The sequence below is a fragment of the Parasteatoda tepidariorum genome, chromosome 2, assembly GCF_043381705.1.
Source record: "Parasteatoda tepidariorum isolate YZ-2023 chromosome 2, CAS_Ptep_4.0, whole genome shotgun sequence".
Classification (NCBI taxonomy): domain Eukaryota; kingdom Metazoa; phylum Arthropoda; class Arachnida; order Araneae; family Theridiidae; genus Parasteatoda; species Parasteatoda tepidariorum.
In genome coordinates, this window is record NC_092205.1 from 44,732,296 (window position 1) to 44,748,427 (window position 16,132).

Genomic DNA, 16,132 nt, shown 5'->3' on the forward strand with positions numbered 1-16,132 from the left:
AGTAATTACGAATAATATATAATTTATCTCTTTGGTCACACTTTCACCAGCAAATGTACACTCGCGAAACATTGATGATATTTCAAAGGACGTGGACATATTTTCGATGGATTTAATTTCTTAGAAGAAATGAAAGAGCACTAAACACATCCAGATATTGCAAAGTATTTGATAATTTCCTAGCATTTCTTAAATTAAATATTTGCTGTCGAAAAAGACATAAAAAGTTGAATAAAAATTAAAAAATTAAAAAAAAAATGTTTTAGAATAACAAACTGGCTCATGTAAACATGAATAATTATTTTTAATTAATTCTTCAAGTTTAATGTAAGCCAACATTTTTATTCAAAACCATTTTGAACATAAGTGTTAATTAACTACTCATGCAAAGATAATTTCCTTAAAGTAGAGAAGTGATGACTACATTTCGAGAGTAGTTTGAAGTCTCTCCGTTAAAAAAAGTAGTTATAAACTGCAAAAATAATAAAGTTTTTCTGATCTCCGAATGCAAGTATTGCAGCCAGAGCGAATATATACTGCTGTCGGCTGAGACTAACAAAATATCTAATTATGTTTTTCTCTAAATAGGTTCATTTTATGTAGGCGATGAAAAATCATATCATAAAGAAGGTTTTTGCCCAAGAGATTCTAAAATTAGAATGGGAAAAAATGAAATATAAAAACTCACCCTTGAAAATCTCGCAGAGCAGAAACATATGTCACTTTCTTTTCCCGCCAAACTTTAAAAAAAAAAATTCAAACATAGTTGCAGATTCGAATTTCTTACAAATTTTTTTTACTTGAGTCTCGACCAATTCATAAATAGTTTCTCATGTTTATTTCCTCATATCTTAAAAAAGTTATAAAAAAGGAAGTACAATTAGGAGACGTTATTAATTCTGAGCTAATTTATTCATATTAAATTTAGGGTTGACATTTGACAATTATAATTATTCGTGTCCGCGTACTTTATCAACGTGTAAAACGATCAATTGTAGGCCTAAAATATTCAGATGCAGCTCTCATTTGTTATTTAATGAATCAGCCACAGTTCGTTGAAAAGAAAGAAAAAAGCTCATCAATGTCATCCTTCAAGCAGAAAAAAATTGACTTTGCATAAATATATTATAAATATTTCCCTGACGAAGAGATTAGTATTCGTGCACACAAATGCTTGCCTCCTAAATTAAATGATGACTCTAAGTTAAAGAGCAAATAAAATTGTTCTAAGTTTTCAATTGTTTCTTTGGCGAGAAAAGATTATGAACTATAAATTTATATTTCACTTAAAATAAATTACTATAAAATAAGATCAATTAGGTTTTTTTTTATTGATTTATTTGGTTTCCTAAAGTTAAAGGGGCCGTGGGAGATGGTAAAATTTTTTTGAAGTAAATCAAACACCAAACATAACAGTCAATCAATAACAATCACAGTTAACTATTTTAAATACTGTTTAATAGAATAGGGATAAATTAAGGAATGTGAGTACTATTGTCCGGTTTACCCTATACAGACTTCGTTTTAGTTTATTTTTATTTTTTTTAGGTTAAGTGCCATTGCTAACGGTATTCTTCAACTGACCGTTGAGGTGAAGGGTTGTTTTCGTGCTGACGAATTTGCTCGCCGCGATTTGGGCAATTTTTACGGCCCCCTTTAACGGAACAAAATCATTCATTATTCTTTTTAAAAAATTATAAAAAAATCTTATCCGGCCAAAACTTTTGGAACACAACATCAGAATGAAGATGTTTATGTTACTCAGACAAATTAAGTAGTTTTTGAGTTTCTTCCCGAATAAGGTTGCTATAGGAGCAACCTGATATTTATTTTTTTTAAAAATGAATGGTTTAAAACTAAGCTGTAATAATTCTATAATAATTACACAGCAAAAAAAGGGTTTCTCAAAAATCGAGCAAAAATGTGCAAAATAGCTCACAACAAACAAATAACAGTCGAATTCTAAAACCCATGTCTTGAAAATTGAAACAGCATATACTCATTTTTGAACAAAATGCAACTGGTGGGAGGAATGTATAAAAGAAATATTTGTTTGTCAACAGGTTTCAAACTGTGGATCTCCGGGTTTGAAGCAAAATGCTCTACCCACGGCAGTTGAGTTGCTCACCCGAGTCCTGGGACAATTAGGAAACCTTAATTGTTGGAGCCGCCATAATAATATATCATGACATACTAATTTCCAATTTCAATGACACAAAGGGTTATAATTTAGAAAATATGGTTGCTTAGTCAGGAGATAGATAATTTTAATATCTCTTTTTGCTTATTTAGCTATATCTTAACGACTTTTAAATTAATGGAATGCATATCATGATGTCATTGCGGCCGCCACTGTAAAAGTCTTTGTAACTCTCCCTGGATTGAGGTGTTTAACTATCATGGTTATAGCATATCCTACTACGATCCTGGAGGTCCTTGGCAGCCAAAGGACATCTCTCTCACATTTTTCATCCTTCATATGCATTTTTCTCAAAAAGGATGCTGTTTCAATTTTGAGTATATGAGTTTTCAAATTCGACTATTATTTGTTTCGGAGCTATTTGCATTTTTGCTCAATTTTGAGAAACTCTTTCTGTACAGTGTATTTTCGTTCTACTTCAATGCTGTTTGCTAATAACTAACAATAATGTAGCATCTTCAATACTGTTAACTAATTTCAATGTATTGGATCCTCAAACTTAAACTGCATAAAACATCTGGGCACCTGAGGCCTCTTGCGGCCCTTTTCCCATTCATCTTTAGCTTGATCTATGGTGCTTCGATGAGGTTGTGGAATGCAAATAAAGTAAAGCAGTATTCATGTTGATCGTTGAGGTTCTGACTGTGTTATTATATGCAGTAGAGTGATAAGACTATATTGTGAAAAATGTATTGGATCCAGTACACTCAAATAAATATGTATGTATCAAATAAAAAAACAAAAAAAAGCTTTAGTGCCAAAAAATTTAAAGATGCTTTTGCGTTATTAAAAAATTAACAATGAATTAAATAAAAAAAGCATCCATGTTTTTTGTTTTAAATTCTTATTTTCTTCATTTTTAAAGTCATGAAAATGGTAAGGTATCCATATGCTTCCATATGGTAAGATTTAATTAAAGAACTTTAAAAACACCTTTAAAAGAAAAAAAATTGAAATATTTAGTTGACAGTATTTGGGAATTCTGTTAATATAAGTTTCACCTAGTGTAAGTTTTACTACTTATAATATAAATTTTATCTAACCGTTATATCTTTGTAAAACAGAAAGTTTTAATGATAGCTGTGAGATAAAAAGAATTATTATTATCTCTACTTAATTTAAAAATTTTCAACCACATATATTTAAATTTATTTCAAAATTTGAAAAGATAAATGATGAACTAAATCGTATTTTATTCACTCATTTTTCGTTACTTTTACGTTAAATAATTGAGTATTTTAGAGTAATTCAGATAAGTTAAGATTACTTAACTTTCAAATAGCATTTACCGCAAGGATAAATTCAAAATGATTATTTATTCATTATTTCACAAATGTTGATAAAATATTTTTTTTCCTTAAAATAAACATGAAAATCACATTTTTCGACCAAATCTAAACAAAATAAAGAAAGTAAAAATTGTACCTAAAATGGGATTAAAAAGGAAATGAAAAGAAAAAAAACATATCCCTATTTTCAAAACCATAAATGTTGTAATTAGTACGATTAAATAGAAGCAGCACTATCTTTCGAAAGTATAACATTATCTTTCGAATAAAACTGACTGTAGCATATAATCCATAAAAAGAAAATATTATCAAATGACAAAGGCACATCCTAACCTTTTTTTTTCTTCATTTAAAGTGTTTAATGATAGATATAACAGCCTTCCAGCTCTTATCTTTAAATTTATATCCAGGAAACTTGGAAGCAAATTTATCACCAGGCATTTCATTTATTTTACCAAGATAAGATACTTTCATCATATTCTTTCAATTCCAAGTGTATGATTGTAATCAATTGATAAAAACAATCCTACCTTTATTCTAATATCAGCAACATGAAAGTGAGTTTATCTAAACTTATTAACATTGAATAACTATTAAAAAGATTAATGGTCTTATACAAGTTAGGTAAAATCCGTTGAATTTAAAATAAATTCAAATTAAAAACTTAAAATAAATTTTTAATTTAATTATAAATTTAAACACGAACAAATTTTGAAAACTAACAAATTTTACTGAAATTTTTGATAACAATTAAAAGATCTAAATTATACAAATGGAGAAAGGATATACTGTGATGTTATATATGAAAATAAATCTCAGCAGCGTGAATAAATCACAGATAAATCAACAAAGACTTACTAAACAAACGATACTAAGTTATCTGATATTAAACAAACAATAATAAATAGCTAGCACATACCTTCGTTTCTGTAATTAAAAATTTTCCTTAGTGTCAGAACACAAAAAATAAACAGACTAATAAAAGACTGGGTTTCGACAATGAGGTAGATTTTGGAATATAGAATCAAAACTATAGTATGACTGATTTTGTCGCTTTATTGACGCTGATTAACTTAATTATCAAAATATGTATTTAAAGAAAAAAACACCATGTTAAATTAACAGTCAACAATAGGAAACAATGTAATAAATTAAACTTGATTTCCAGAAGTATTATGCAGGCAGTAAGGAATATAGTTAGATGATTGAACTATTTAGTGATCCAGTACACTGCGAAAAATTCAGGATTAAATTATGGTATAAAATACCGGAATTCAGAGTACAGGTACTTTTTACCGTAAAATCCATTTTTACCGGTATATGTAGCGGAACAAAAATTGTAAAATACCGTAGTTTTTGGAGTAATAATTATACCTTAAAATCGCTAAATCACTCTAACTGAGTAAATAATACTGTAAAAATTACGGTATAATATTTTACGGTAAAAATGAACTTTACAGTAAAAAGGATTTACGGTAAGTGGTACTACCGTAAATCCATTGACTAATCCAATGAATCGTAAATCCGGACCAAATTACGGTAAGCGGTACTTACAGTAATTTGGTCCGGAATTGAAATTCAAAAATAGTTCATGCAAACATATTTTTAACAATGCATTTTCATTAGTAAGTATAAATTAACTTAAGTATAAATTCAGTTCTGCAAAAAAAAACATAATTTTACTAAATTTTTTTTTAAATTTCACAATTTTCTACGTAACTGTATCCGCATTTCAACCTTCTTCTATTTATGCCAATCCTGTATTCTAATAAATATAGTGATATATCTAAAAGTATTTTTAAACCCACAGATAACACTTGTGTTTAAGAACAGAAGCGTGAAATGTTCTTTTTGCAGAATGAAGAAATATGAGAAATTGTTATAACTATAGCTGAGGCAGCGATTCCGAGAGAAAATATCGCGCCAATTAGGTAACATTAGAGCTATCCTTTTGATTATCTGAATCCTCCCTTTTTCACTCTGCCAAAGATAATGACCACTTTAAGCACTTTAAGTTTTTCAAAAAAAAAAATGCCGCCTTCTTTGAAACAGATAAAAATATCATTTCAAGGGAAAAGATGTGGTGTTCTAGGGACTGGGTGTTGAGAATATTCTTGAAAGCCGTTTGGAAGAAAAAAAAGGCGCACAAATGAGTGGATCCGGAGCTTGTTAAAAAGAAATGTTTTGTTTGGAACTGGCAAAAAAAGACAAAGTTGCTGTTAAAGGCTGATGGTATTGTCTATTTGCAATAAAGAGCACAGCATCGTGTTACTTTTTTAGAATACAAGTCACTTTTCACTATACATTGTGATAGAAATAAAATGGCCGGGATAGCCAGGTCGGTAGGGCGCTGGGCCCATGTCCGAGAGTTCATGGGTTCGAGCCCCGCCGGCCGAAGACTCCCCGTGTAGTAAATGGTGACAGATGCACGTTAAATCTGTCGAGTCGCAAAGTCCACAATGTTCCCATAACAAATCAATACCTCTGGGGTTACTGGATTGGAGATCGATTGTTCTCTGATTCAGATCAATTGATTTTGTTCATTTACGTCGCACTAGAGCTGCGCAATGGGCTATTGGCGACTGTCTGGGAAACATCCCTCAGGATGATCCGAAGACATGCCATCGCAATTTTGATCCTCCGCAGAGGGGATGGCACCCCCGATTCGACAACTCGACAACCTGCACGCGAAGTCGAGCACTTTACGGCAGAACAGTTTAACGAGGACCAATACCGCACACCCTCGGTCCCTACGCAGACTGATCCAAGTGGCCACCCTCCCGCACACTGGCCGCAGCCAGTGATGCTTGACTTCGGTGATCTGCTGGGAACCGTGTCTTAACGATCAGTCCATTGCGGGACTGATTCAGATCAAAATTACCATCCGTGAATGGATGTATGAATGGGTCCGCCGTATAAGAGGGTGTGACAGAAGTCGAATTCTTAGCCATAGATGGCGCCACTGGAAAACAAGAACAACCGCACCCCTTTGCCTAAACAGGCATACGAAATCAAGCAAGTATAGAAATAAAACAGTCAAAATTCACAATTATATGCAGTCTCAAATGCATGCTATAATGGGAGTGAAAAATTTATGAAAAAGACTATGTCAAAAAAACATGTTTATATATTTAATTTTAAAAAAAATCATCTATTCAGGTCATACATTGTAAAAAATTCCGTGTAAAATTATTGCAAAAAGTATCGGCACTCAGAGTTCTGGTACTTTTACTCTAAAATCGATTTTTACTGGAACAGGTTGCGGAACAAAAAATCTGACATACCTTAATTTTTATAGTAACAGTTACAGTAAAAACCATTGATTCAATCTAATTTATTAAGTATTGCTGTAATAGTTGCGTTATACTATTTTTACAATAAAAATAAATTTTACGGATGATGCACCCAAGATGTCGGTACTTTATACAGTAATTTTATTCTGAATTTTTTACACAGTATTAAATAAAGAAATTCAAAACTCTACGGCGGCTGTTCGAATCTCTCTGATCAAAAATCACAGCGCCAATGCGAAACATCTCTAAATAGTTAACGGGTTATTTTCAATCATTAAGGTTTCCTCAAAGGCTAGTTGATACCATTCTGCTTTATCCAGAAATTTCTGCATCTTCTGGATTGTGTTCAAAATTACAAGGGTAAGGAGTTCAACAATGTTCACCACAGATCTGACTTGGACAGTCCGTTCAACGCCAATTATACGAACAAAATAAAATAAATTCATTAAAGATTAAAAATAAGTACGTTAATCTGTTTTTAACCCCAGAAAGCAAAACCTAAATCGTTCTTATATCTGTTATAATAATTCAGAGTCCTGTTATTTAATTAAACTACAAAACTACCTCAAATAAAATTCTACTATTCCAATTAATTGATGCATCAACTATATTGCCTTAAATATATTGACACATCCTAGCCATATTTTCTTTATGATCAAACATTGCCAGTTCCTATCTAGTCTTAAAAATCTCTCAAAAATACATATACTAATTTGATTTCGCCATTATCTTTATGATATTATATACCGATTATATAATATATACCAATCAGATATTTCATAAAAGATTTAATTTAAATTTGTAGAGTTTTACTATTAAATTTGAGAATAACCTACTCAGACTCGTGATCGCATATAAGTAATAAAGAGATTTTCCCTCCAAAGTCCACAGTATCATATATGAGACGAGCCTTTCCAGCTTCAGCTGTCCATTATCACACGGATGGGATCTCAATTTGGTACTCTTGAATTACATATTGTATTAGTACGTATATGTACTCTATAGTACGTATACTCTCAGAGCCTCGGGAAGAGATTCTTTCTATTTTTGTCTGTCGTAAGCGAGTTATTTTTTTGTCAACCATGCTCAACAAGACAGTGGATAATAGATCAGCTATATTACGTTGAAGAATGATGTTATTGGTTATTCTTGTTTTGTTTCTATCGCTGTGAAGAATCATCTCACCAAATTTATATTTTCGTTGTAAGACAAGGTCCGATTAACAAACCAAAGATATCTTTCTTATTTTCATGCATTCTCATTTGTATTTAAAATTTTTTGGTAATTCTTAATTTTATATATTCGTAAAAATATGTAAAAAAAAAATCCTACAGTAAAAAGCAACTACAGATAAAGTTATAATTTAGTTCATGAATAGAGAAATTAAGTCTATAAGTGAATTAAGTCTTGAAGTTTTCAGATTGACAACTTTATTTCATATTTCATCACGAGTATTAGTTAAAATATAATTTATCTCCGTCATATCCGGCATCCGTTTCTCAGCATTTAATAAAGCATAATGAAACAGTAATGAGTAGACCAAGACATGATTTCCACAAGTTATTTCCATATCGCATAACAGTATCATTTGTTTGGGAAGTGGCCTTCTGTAATATTGTTGAGGACAATACAAGCTTGTTGATCTTACATGCCTTTTGTTGAAAGTAGCGTAAAAAATAAACAAGATAAAAAAAATAAGCCAATTATTAAATAAGTTATCAATGAGATGTTTGTTAGGAGTATGAGTATGACGTTCATATATTTGTATTGCTTGTAATTGATACTTAAACAACAGAAGAATAAACACGCTAGAACGATATTTAACAATAATTGATAAATTGTCCTATTCGTATTTAATAAGCAGTTTTGTTCAAGGAAAAAAAAGTGATTATCAGTTGAAAAATACATATTGGATGAACAGACATATGTCACCTTTTAGATAGTGATTTAGTTTATTTTTTGCATTTTACAAACTTAATTGCATTTAACAAAAATTAATTGCCCTAAAGTAAAATAAATTTACACAAATTAAGGAGTTAGTGGAGTAATTGGAACGTATAGGAAATTTCTAAACTTGAGAAGAAGCTTATTATTAACTTCAAGGAAAGGTTTTGTAGTTAAGGATAGTTTGAACTGGTTTTGAAGAGAACGCGTGGAGTTTGGCTGTCTTTAACTTTTTGGGACACGGGTGTCCCTTATAAATATTTTTTTTTCTAATGCTCTAATTACACGCAAAAATTTGTTTTGTTATTTTTTAATTATTAAAAAACAATCTAATAGTTGCTAAAAAAATCTATCAGTTTATTGGAATTATATTTGGTTTAAAATATAAAATCCGAAAAAAAGTAATTTGAAAAAAGAAAAAAAATTTTTTTCCCATTCATATTTAAAAATGTAAAAACAATTGATTTTGTAAATTACAGAAATTTCAATGATGAATAACTATCTCTCTTAGATCTATATAACTGCAAATTTGAAAAATTGTTGTTTGGAAGTGAACCTTGCTTAGAAGATTATACCTTCTACATAGAAAAATAAGACACCGATGTTTCCCGCTGTTTTTCATAACCAGGAAAATTATGAAATGCTAAATATAAGATTTTACACTTATTTTTACCTAAATTAATACAAAATATTGAAAAAAAATCTATAATTCCAATAATAGTCAAAATATTTGTAAATCAAAATGGTAACACTGTTCACTTATTGCATGTAAGAAACTATGAAATAGGGAATCGATGAAAATAACATAATTTAATGAGATAATTAATGCCAAATCTACAGAAGAATTAGTGACAAACGATTTACAACAAACAATAATAAACTCTGCTATTCATATCTAAGAAATGTTTTTATACACAGAATCAGCTGATTGTAAACTGGAAAATTAACAACTTTATAGTTTTGTGTTCCCGTTTTGAATGCTGATTGAGTTTTGCTTTGTTTTTTTCATTTTACGAACTATTTATTGGACGTAAACTAAAAGAAATTGAAAAAATTTCCGAATATCAGGAAGATAATGAGAATGATATCCTATAAAATAATGAACTAAACAAGGAACAATTGAAACGTTAGAATAAAGAGCAATACAATAATTAAGGAATGAGTGGATTAAGAAAATGTATTTCATGAAGAAACTTATGGATTTTAAAGTCTATCTGCATTCATATGTCTTCCTTATGACACTAAACCATTTTAATCAAGCTTTTACTGCGATTCGGTCAGTGTTTTAAGCTTAAGTTTTTCTTCACATTTATATGCATACTATTAAAAAAAAATTTCAGGCAATAAATCAATATCTCTTTTTAGAATGTCGCATACCTCATTTATTTACTCATTCTTACAATCATTCGTTAAAACTACAATAAACTAATAATAATGATATGCTTCAGCAAATATTTTTTGATCAGGCTTCTCACATTAAAAGGATGGTTTACTTAACAAAAAAATATAATGTGATGATCTGCACCAATTTTATAAAATTAAAGTAAAATTTAAAACTAAAAGATGAAACAGTTCCGGCAGACTTATTGATGAAATGTCTCAGTTATTTCGAAAAATTTCTGCTTCCAATCTACAGCGATTTACCCTAAATGAAGAAGTCGGCCATTCCCCCATACATAAAATTCTTGAGTAGTAAAGAAATGTTTTCAAGAAATTCCGTGATTGACCATATAATAAATAAGTGACTGAAAAAGCTTAAGCTGTTTATGGATTGATTTTAATCATTACACTGGGGAACACATTTTTTGCTACATTTATTTATACAAATACTTGATCTTACCTAATTAGGGTATGAGAATTTTAGATCTAAAATTATTTTTACCCCGAAACCTATCGATAGTTTTTAAAATGAAATTTTTAGACTTTTTGTCGAAATTTACAAGTTTACAAACGTTATATATAACAGGGGGTTGCATAAATATTGTGACAAACTTCTAGGGGAGTTGGGGCACATCATCAACATTAAAACTGTTTAAAAAATCATGCCCAGAAATGTCGTCTTTCGAGGCTAGAAACGTTTTTCTGTTATGACCTATACAGAAGCACGCTAAGAAAGAGTTCATAATAGGGAAGCGGTCCTAGCGGCGTATGACGACAGTTCCTTGTATGGGTTTCCATGCAAATTTAATCTTGATGATATGCCCTAGCTCCCCTAGAAGTTTATCTCACCATTTATTCGCCCCTGTTATACATAACGTTTCTAAACATACACATTTTAACAAAAAATAGACTATAAATGTCGTTTAGAAAAGGAACTGTACCTTGGAGAGAACGAGCAACTGATAGCAGATTTGAAATCAGCGTTACGAAAATATCTAAAATCTGTTAAAAAAAATTTGATGCAAAAAAATGTTTATCAGTGTTACTTATGCTACAATTTCCACGTATCGAATAAATAGTTCAACAAACAGAGGATATTTTAATTAACATAATCATTGACGGAACAGCCCGAGCAGGAGGCCTAACCTTATCCAGGATTGTCTTTTATCCTGACCTGTTCTCGACAAACGTCATAGTGTAATAAATTATCACGTAAGTTTCGCGGCAAGTATTGTGACCTACAATTAAATTCTCAACAATGAGAGTAAGATAAACGTTATGAAAAAAAAATCTTCACGGGATTTATTTAAAGAAATTTAATAAATCTGTTCACAACGGTTTTGTTTGCAATAGTTTTTCTTTGTGAATTAAGAAAATGAGGAAATAAATAAGTTATCAATTAACCAAATGAATAAAGGGATGCTTGCTGACATTTTTTCAATGAAGCCAGAATGAGTCAAACAGTACCAATTTGAAAACACTATAAAAACAAATGAAGTACTCACCTCCAACTGAGATTAGTGTTAGGCCATTTTTGTCCTTGAATAGTGTAACGCTTTACTCGATAGTGACCACCAGGTATGATATCTGGCATTCCACAGCGCCTGCGCTGCATTAACTTCATGGTTGCATCATCAACGACACCCGTGGGTGTCAAATGTCCAAATTCTTGCATTGTACGGATAGCTTCTCTCAGCTCATTTTCTTTACGTAAATTTCCTGTACTTGGATCGGACGGAGGTAAGTAGCCATATTTGGTGAGATATTCCTAAATAAAAAATAGTTCTTGTGAGAAAAAGTTCTGTTACAAGTTTTTCATAAATGCAGAAATGCTTTATTTATTAATGCAGGATGGAAACTAAACTTGACTAATAAAAAATAAGGAAAAAAGGTTGCTTTCTTTAAATGACATACACAGTTATAGAATTTTTAAAAAAAATTTCTAAAAAAAGCAGAATCTTATTAAACAGAGCTTGCTTCAAAAAGTGTCAGAACGAGCCTTACTCTTGTGTGAAACTAAGTTGTTGTTTTTCTCAAAGAGATTATTTTTAGGTAGTACATGCTTTAATTTATAAATGTACGAGTATTCAGTATAATCTTGATCAAAGAGAAAAGGCAGCAAACAGCAATTTTTGCCATTTCGGTATTCTTTTTCACCAAGCTCTTGTGAACTTATAAGTTATTAAAATAATAAATTAAAACACTCCCGTAACAGTCATTTGTCGGCCAATGAAATCCTGAAAATTACGCTTTGCATTTTCGAGACCAACGTCATGATGGTGGAAATGCGGTCACCATTGCGCACCGCCGCATTTACATCACAAACCAGCTTGGTGGACTACAAGCCACCACTGGGACAGAAACCAGCGCCTTCGCAATGACAGCTCAGTCCTTAACCACTGTATCATCGCAGCAATAATACCTAATACTGAAAATACCCCACAGTTATGCTAAATAATTATTACTTATCATGATAAAGAGAAAGGTCTAAGACGACAAAAATTGGAGAAACTGACTGTGACTTGCTATGGTAGTATAGCTTGATCTACCTAATTCCAAATTGGTAGTTGAGGGTAGACAAAATACAGAGAACGCAATTTTTTAAGTTGGTCAAATGAAACAGTTTTCCCGACTTTGAAATCATTTCAAGATCATATAAGCACGTCAAACTTTAGAAGGATTTAGAAAAAATCCAAGGATTAGCAATTGCATCTGGAGCAAGTGTCCCAGGTGTCAGTTAGCACATATAATCGGTTAGTAAAGAATCGGTAAATGGGTTTATAGTTGCTCTCTTGTAGTTTTCTGTTAAACAAATCGCAAATTGTTTTAGAAATACATGTTCTAATCTCTATTATGAATTTTTTTAGTTTAAATCGTGGATCTGGGATAACACTGACCTCATCGGTCATCGATTGCAAGAAATATAATCCCATTGGTTCCAGTTTCCGAGTATTTTATTTCTGTTTAACATGCACAATCGCTTGCTTAGTTTCAATCAAAAAGAGATATATTTAATTTATATTCATCACAAGATTTAGACATAAACTATTCCCTAAGTGTTAACAAATATTAAAGCAATCAATATTTAAATGTCAGAAAACGTTGTTGCGGATGAAGATGCTTTATGACCAATTTGAACCGGTGTAATTTTTCTCAAAAGATTCTTGGTATTTTTGAGTAAATTCATTATTTATATAATAAATTATTATTTATACATTATTCCATGTTTTGTTCCAAAATTAAAATAATCAATAAAATAAACTACATGAAACAAAATAAAAATTATTAATAAAAGCTTTATTTGGAAACCTCTAAAAATAGCCAATTCGATACTTTCTATTATTTTTCAGATTTACTAAAAAAACTTGAAAACTTTTATATCACTGATGTAGTTTCTGATACATGTAGAGGTTGTTTTTCAATGGAATAAAATGGTGAAAAATTTGGCCAAAAAAAAAAGAAGAGGAAGAAAATTATTTAATATTTAATGATAACTTGTATCGGAATTTTCAAATAAATAAGATTAATAACTGAATGAATTTTCACGCCTGCTAGAGTAAAAAATAAATAAAAATAATGCTGTTTTTAAACATTTAAATTTTGCGAAATTTATTTTACCCAACGTTCGGTGAATTACGTCTCTGAACATCATTTTAAAAGTTGCAGTATTGTCATATTGATGTAATTGCAAGTAAGAATTTAAAAGTAGTCATTTGTAATTTAGAGACATTTACAAAATAAAGTCATATTACAATATACATATGAAACGAAATAATCATAATAACAGCTTAATAACTTAAATATAAGTTTTTTAATTCAAAATTATTAAGAACCTTTGAAAACTTGATTTTTAAAAATATATTTCAAGATGTATTAAGTTTTTTCTAATCCAACTGATTATCAAAAACTGATAAATTTTTTTATGAGAAAATATTTCATAACTACTAACTTACATAACTACTTTGCTTAAGGTGACTACTTTGCTTTATGTGACTACTTTGCTTTGCGTAACGACTAGTCTATTTTTGACAAAATGTACATGTTTAAAAAAGTTGTATACAACAGGAGGTTGTGTAAATGTTGCGACAAACTTCTAAGCGTATTAGAGCACATTAATAGCATTAAAGTTTCGCATAAAACCCATGTATGAAAATGTCATCGTACGCGACTGGACGTTTCCCTTATTAGGATCTGTTTAGAACCACATGAAGAAATAGTTTATAATAGGGAAAGCGTCCCTAGTGGCATACAACGATATTTCGATATTCAACGAAAATGCTAATAAAAAATTGTAGATTGGAGAGAGAAACCAATGGTAGATTTGAAATTAGCGACATGAAAAATCCAAGATTCGTTAAAATAAATCTCATGCCACTGAAAAAAAAATCGTTACCCAGTGTCATCAATTTAAACAGATTTAACAGATAGTTCTATATTTTTAACCAAACTTTAAATATCAAAGTAATATATTCGCTGAAATATAATTTATATGTAATTTTAAATTTCTGTTCTAATGAAAATAATAAGCAAATTAAAAAATAATTCTTTTAAATCATTTTATTGAATTTTTCACATACACAATTAAGTAAAAACTTTTGACGTGGTGAAACTGATCGATTTACTCAACTTAGGCTTTGCACATCTCATTTCTCAGAATAGTTTAAAAATTTATTTATTTGAAAATGATTTAAGAATTTTTTAAGCATTGACTAACTAGTTTAACCATGACTAACTAGTTCAACCACATATGTTATTTGCTTTCAAAATAATAAAAGAAATTCGTAGTAAACAGTCGGTGCTTTATTTATCTAAGATTTATATATTTTTGTTTCTTAGACTAGAAACAGATTTCACAACAAACAGCTTTTTTATAAATACGGTCTCAATTCATGCTTTCGTTGAAATATCCAGTTTGGAATCTTTGTAAATACGCGCCTGAAAAAGAATGACGCACGATTATGAAGTAATAATACACAAAAGTGCATTTACGTTAACAGTAAATACTAATCACTGAAACTGTTCTTTATTTTGATAATTATTAACTATTCTAATGAAAGCATTACACATTCAAAAACACTGAAAAAGAGTAAGAAAAGAAAGTTGATGCAAATTTACTTTCAACATTTAGAAAAATTTTTTAAAAAAGAACTAACATATACGTTTATTGCAAAAGAAGCTGTCCATAAATGATGTCATACGCTTCACATTTCATTATATCCTCGATCACACTATATTATTTACATTAATATATTCTTGCAGCTCAAAAAAGAAGGTATTATTTACCAGATTTGATTTCAAACTTTATTTCTAAAATTTAACTATGTGTTTTATTAACATTTGAAAGCATAACAATAATATGTTTCAATGTTTTCGCTTTATTTTAAAGGTTTAAGTGGTTTCAGTTTAACTAAATCAAGTGATGTCACACTTTTTACTACCCCTCCTTCCCTTAAAAACATGACAACATTAATCGATGCAAGAATAAACTTTTTTATTTGGAAAGGATTTTTGCTGATAAATGAAAATTTTAATCTTATAGAAGGCCATAATTATAATATTAATGTATACCTAAAATATGAAGTCGCTTTTTAAGTAGCACATATCTCTAAAACTAAGTTATTTCTTTAATTATTTATTTCATAATTTGCCATTGTATGTTTTATGTATCATTTTTGATTTTATTGTTAACGCGTAATTCCTGTCTACCCTCTTAATTTTAATGTAACATAAAGTAATTTTAAGCTGCTTCAAAGGAATATTATCTTATGTAATCAATTAACATGAATTATTTAAACTTCCCCATTTTTGTATTATTACTGCGACTTTTTGCATTATTGCTACAACATTATATATTATTATTAACTCTCTTTCACGTCCGTGAGGATGAAATCTTGTACTCAAGCTTTAGAGCACTTTCCATCTGGCTAGAGCACTCAAATCTCTACTAGAGCACCGAGCCTGATGACAATGAATGCTTCAATCGTTTTCTTGCCATCACAAGCAGAGTTTATGGCCATCTTATTTAT

General features: G+C 30.1%; 1 protein-coding gene across 1 annotated transcript in view; it reads right to left on the reverse strand.

Moving 5' to 3' along the window:
• The window catches only part of LOC107440486 (matrix metalloproteinase-17), a 71,618-nt gene that overhangs the window by 42,729 nt on the left and 12,757 nt on the right, over positions 1–16,132 (reverse strand). Inside the window, exon 2 of the mRNA XM_016053424.3 lies at positions 11,612–11,874. Coding sequence (XP_015908910.2) covers positions 11,612–11,874 — 263 coding nt within the window. The remainder of the gene's footprint in view (positions 1–11,611; positions 11,875–16,132) is intronic.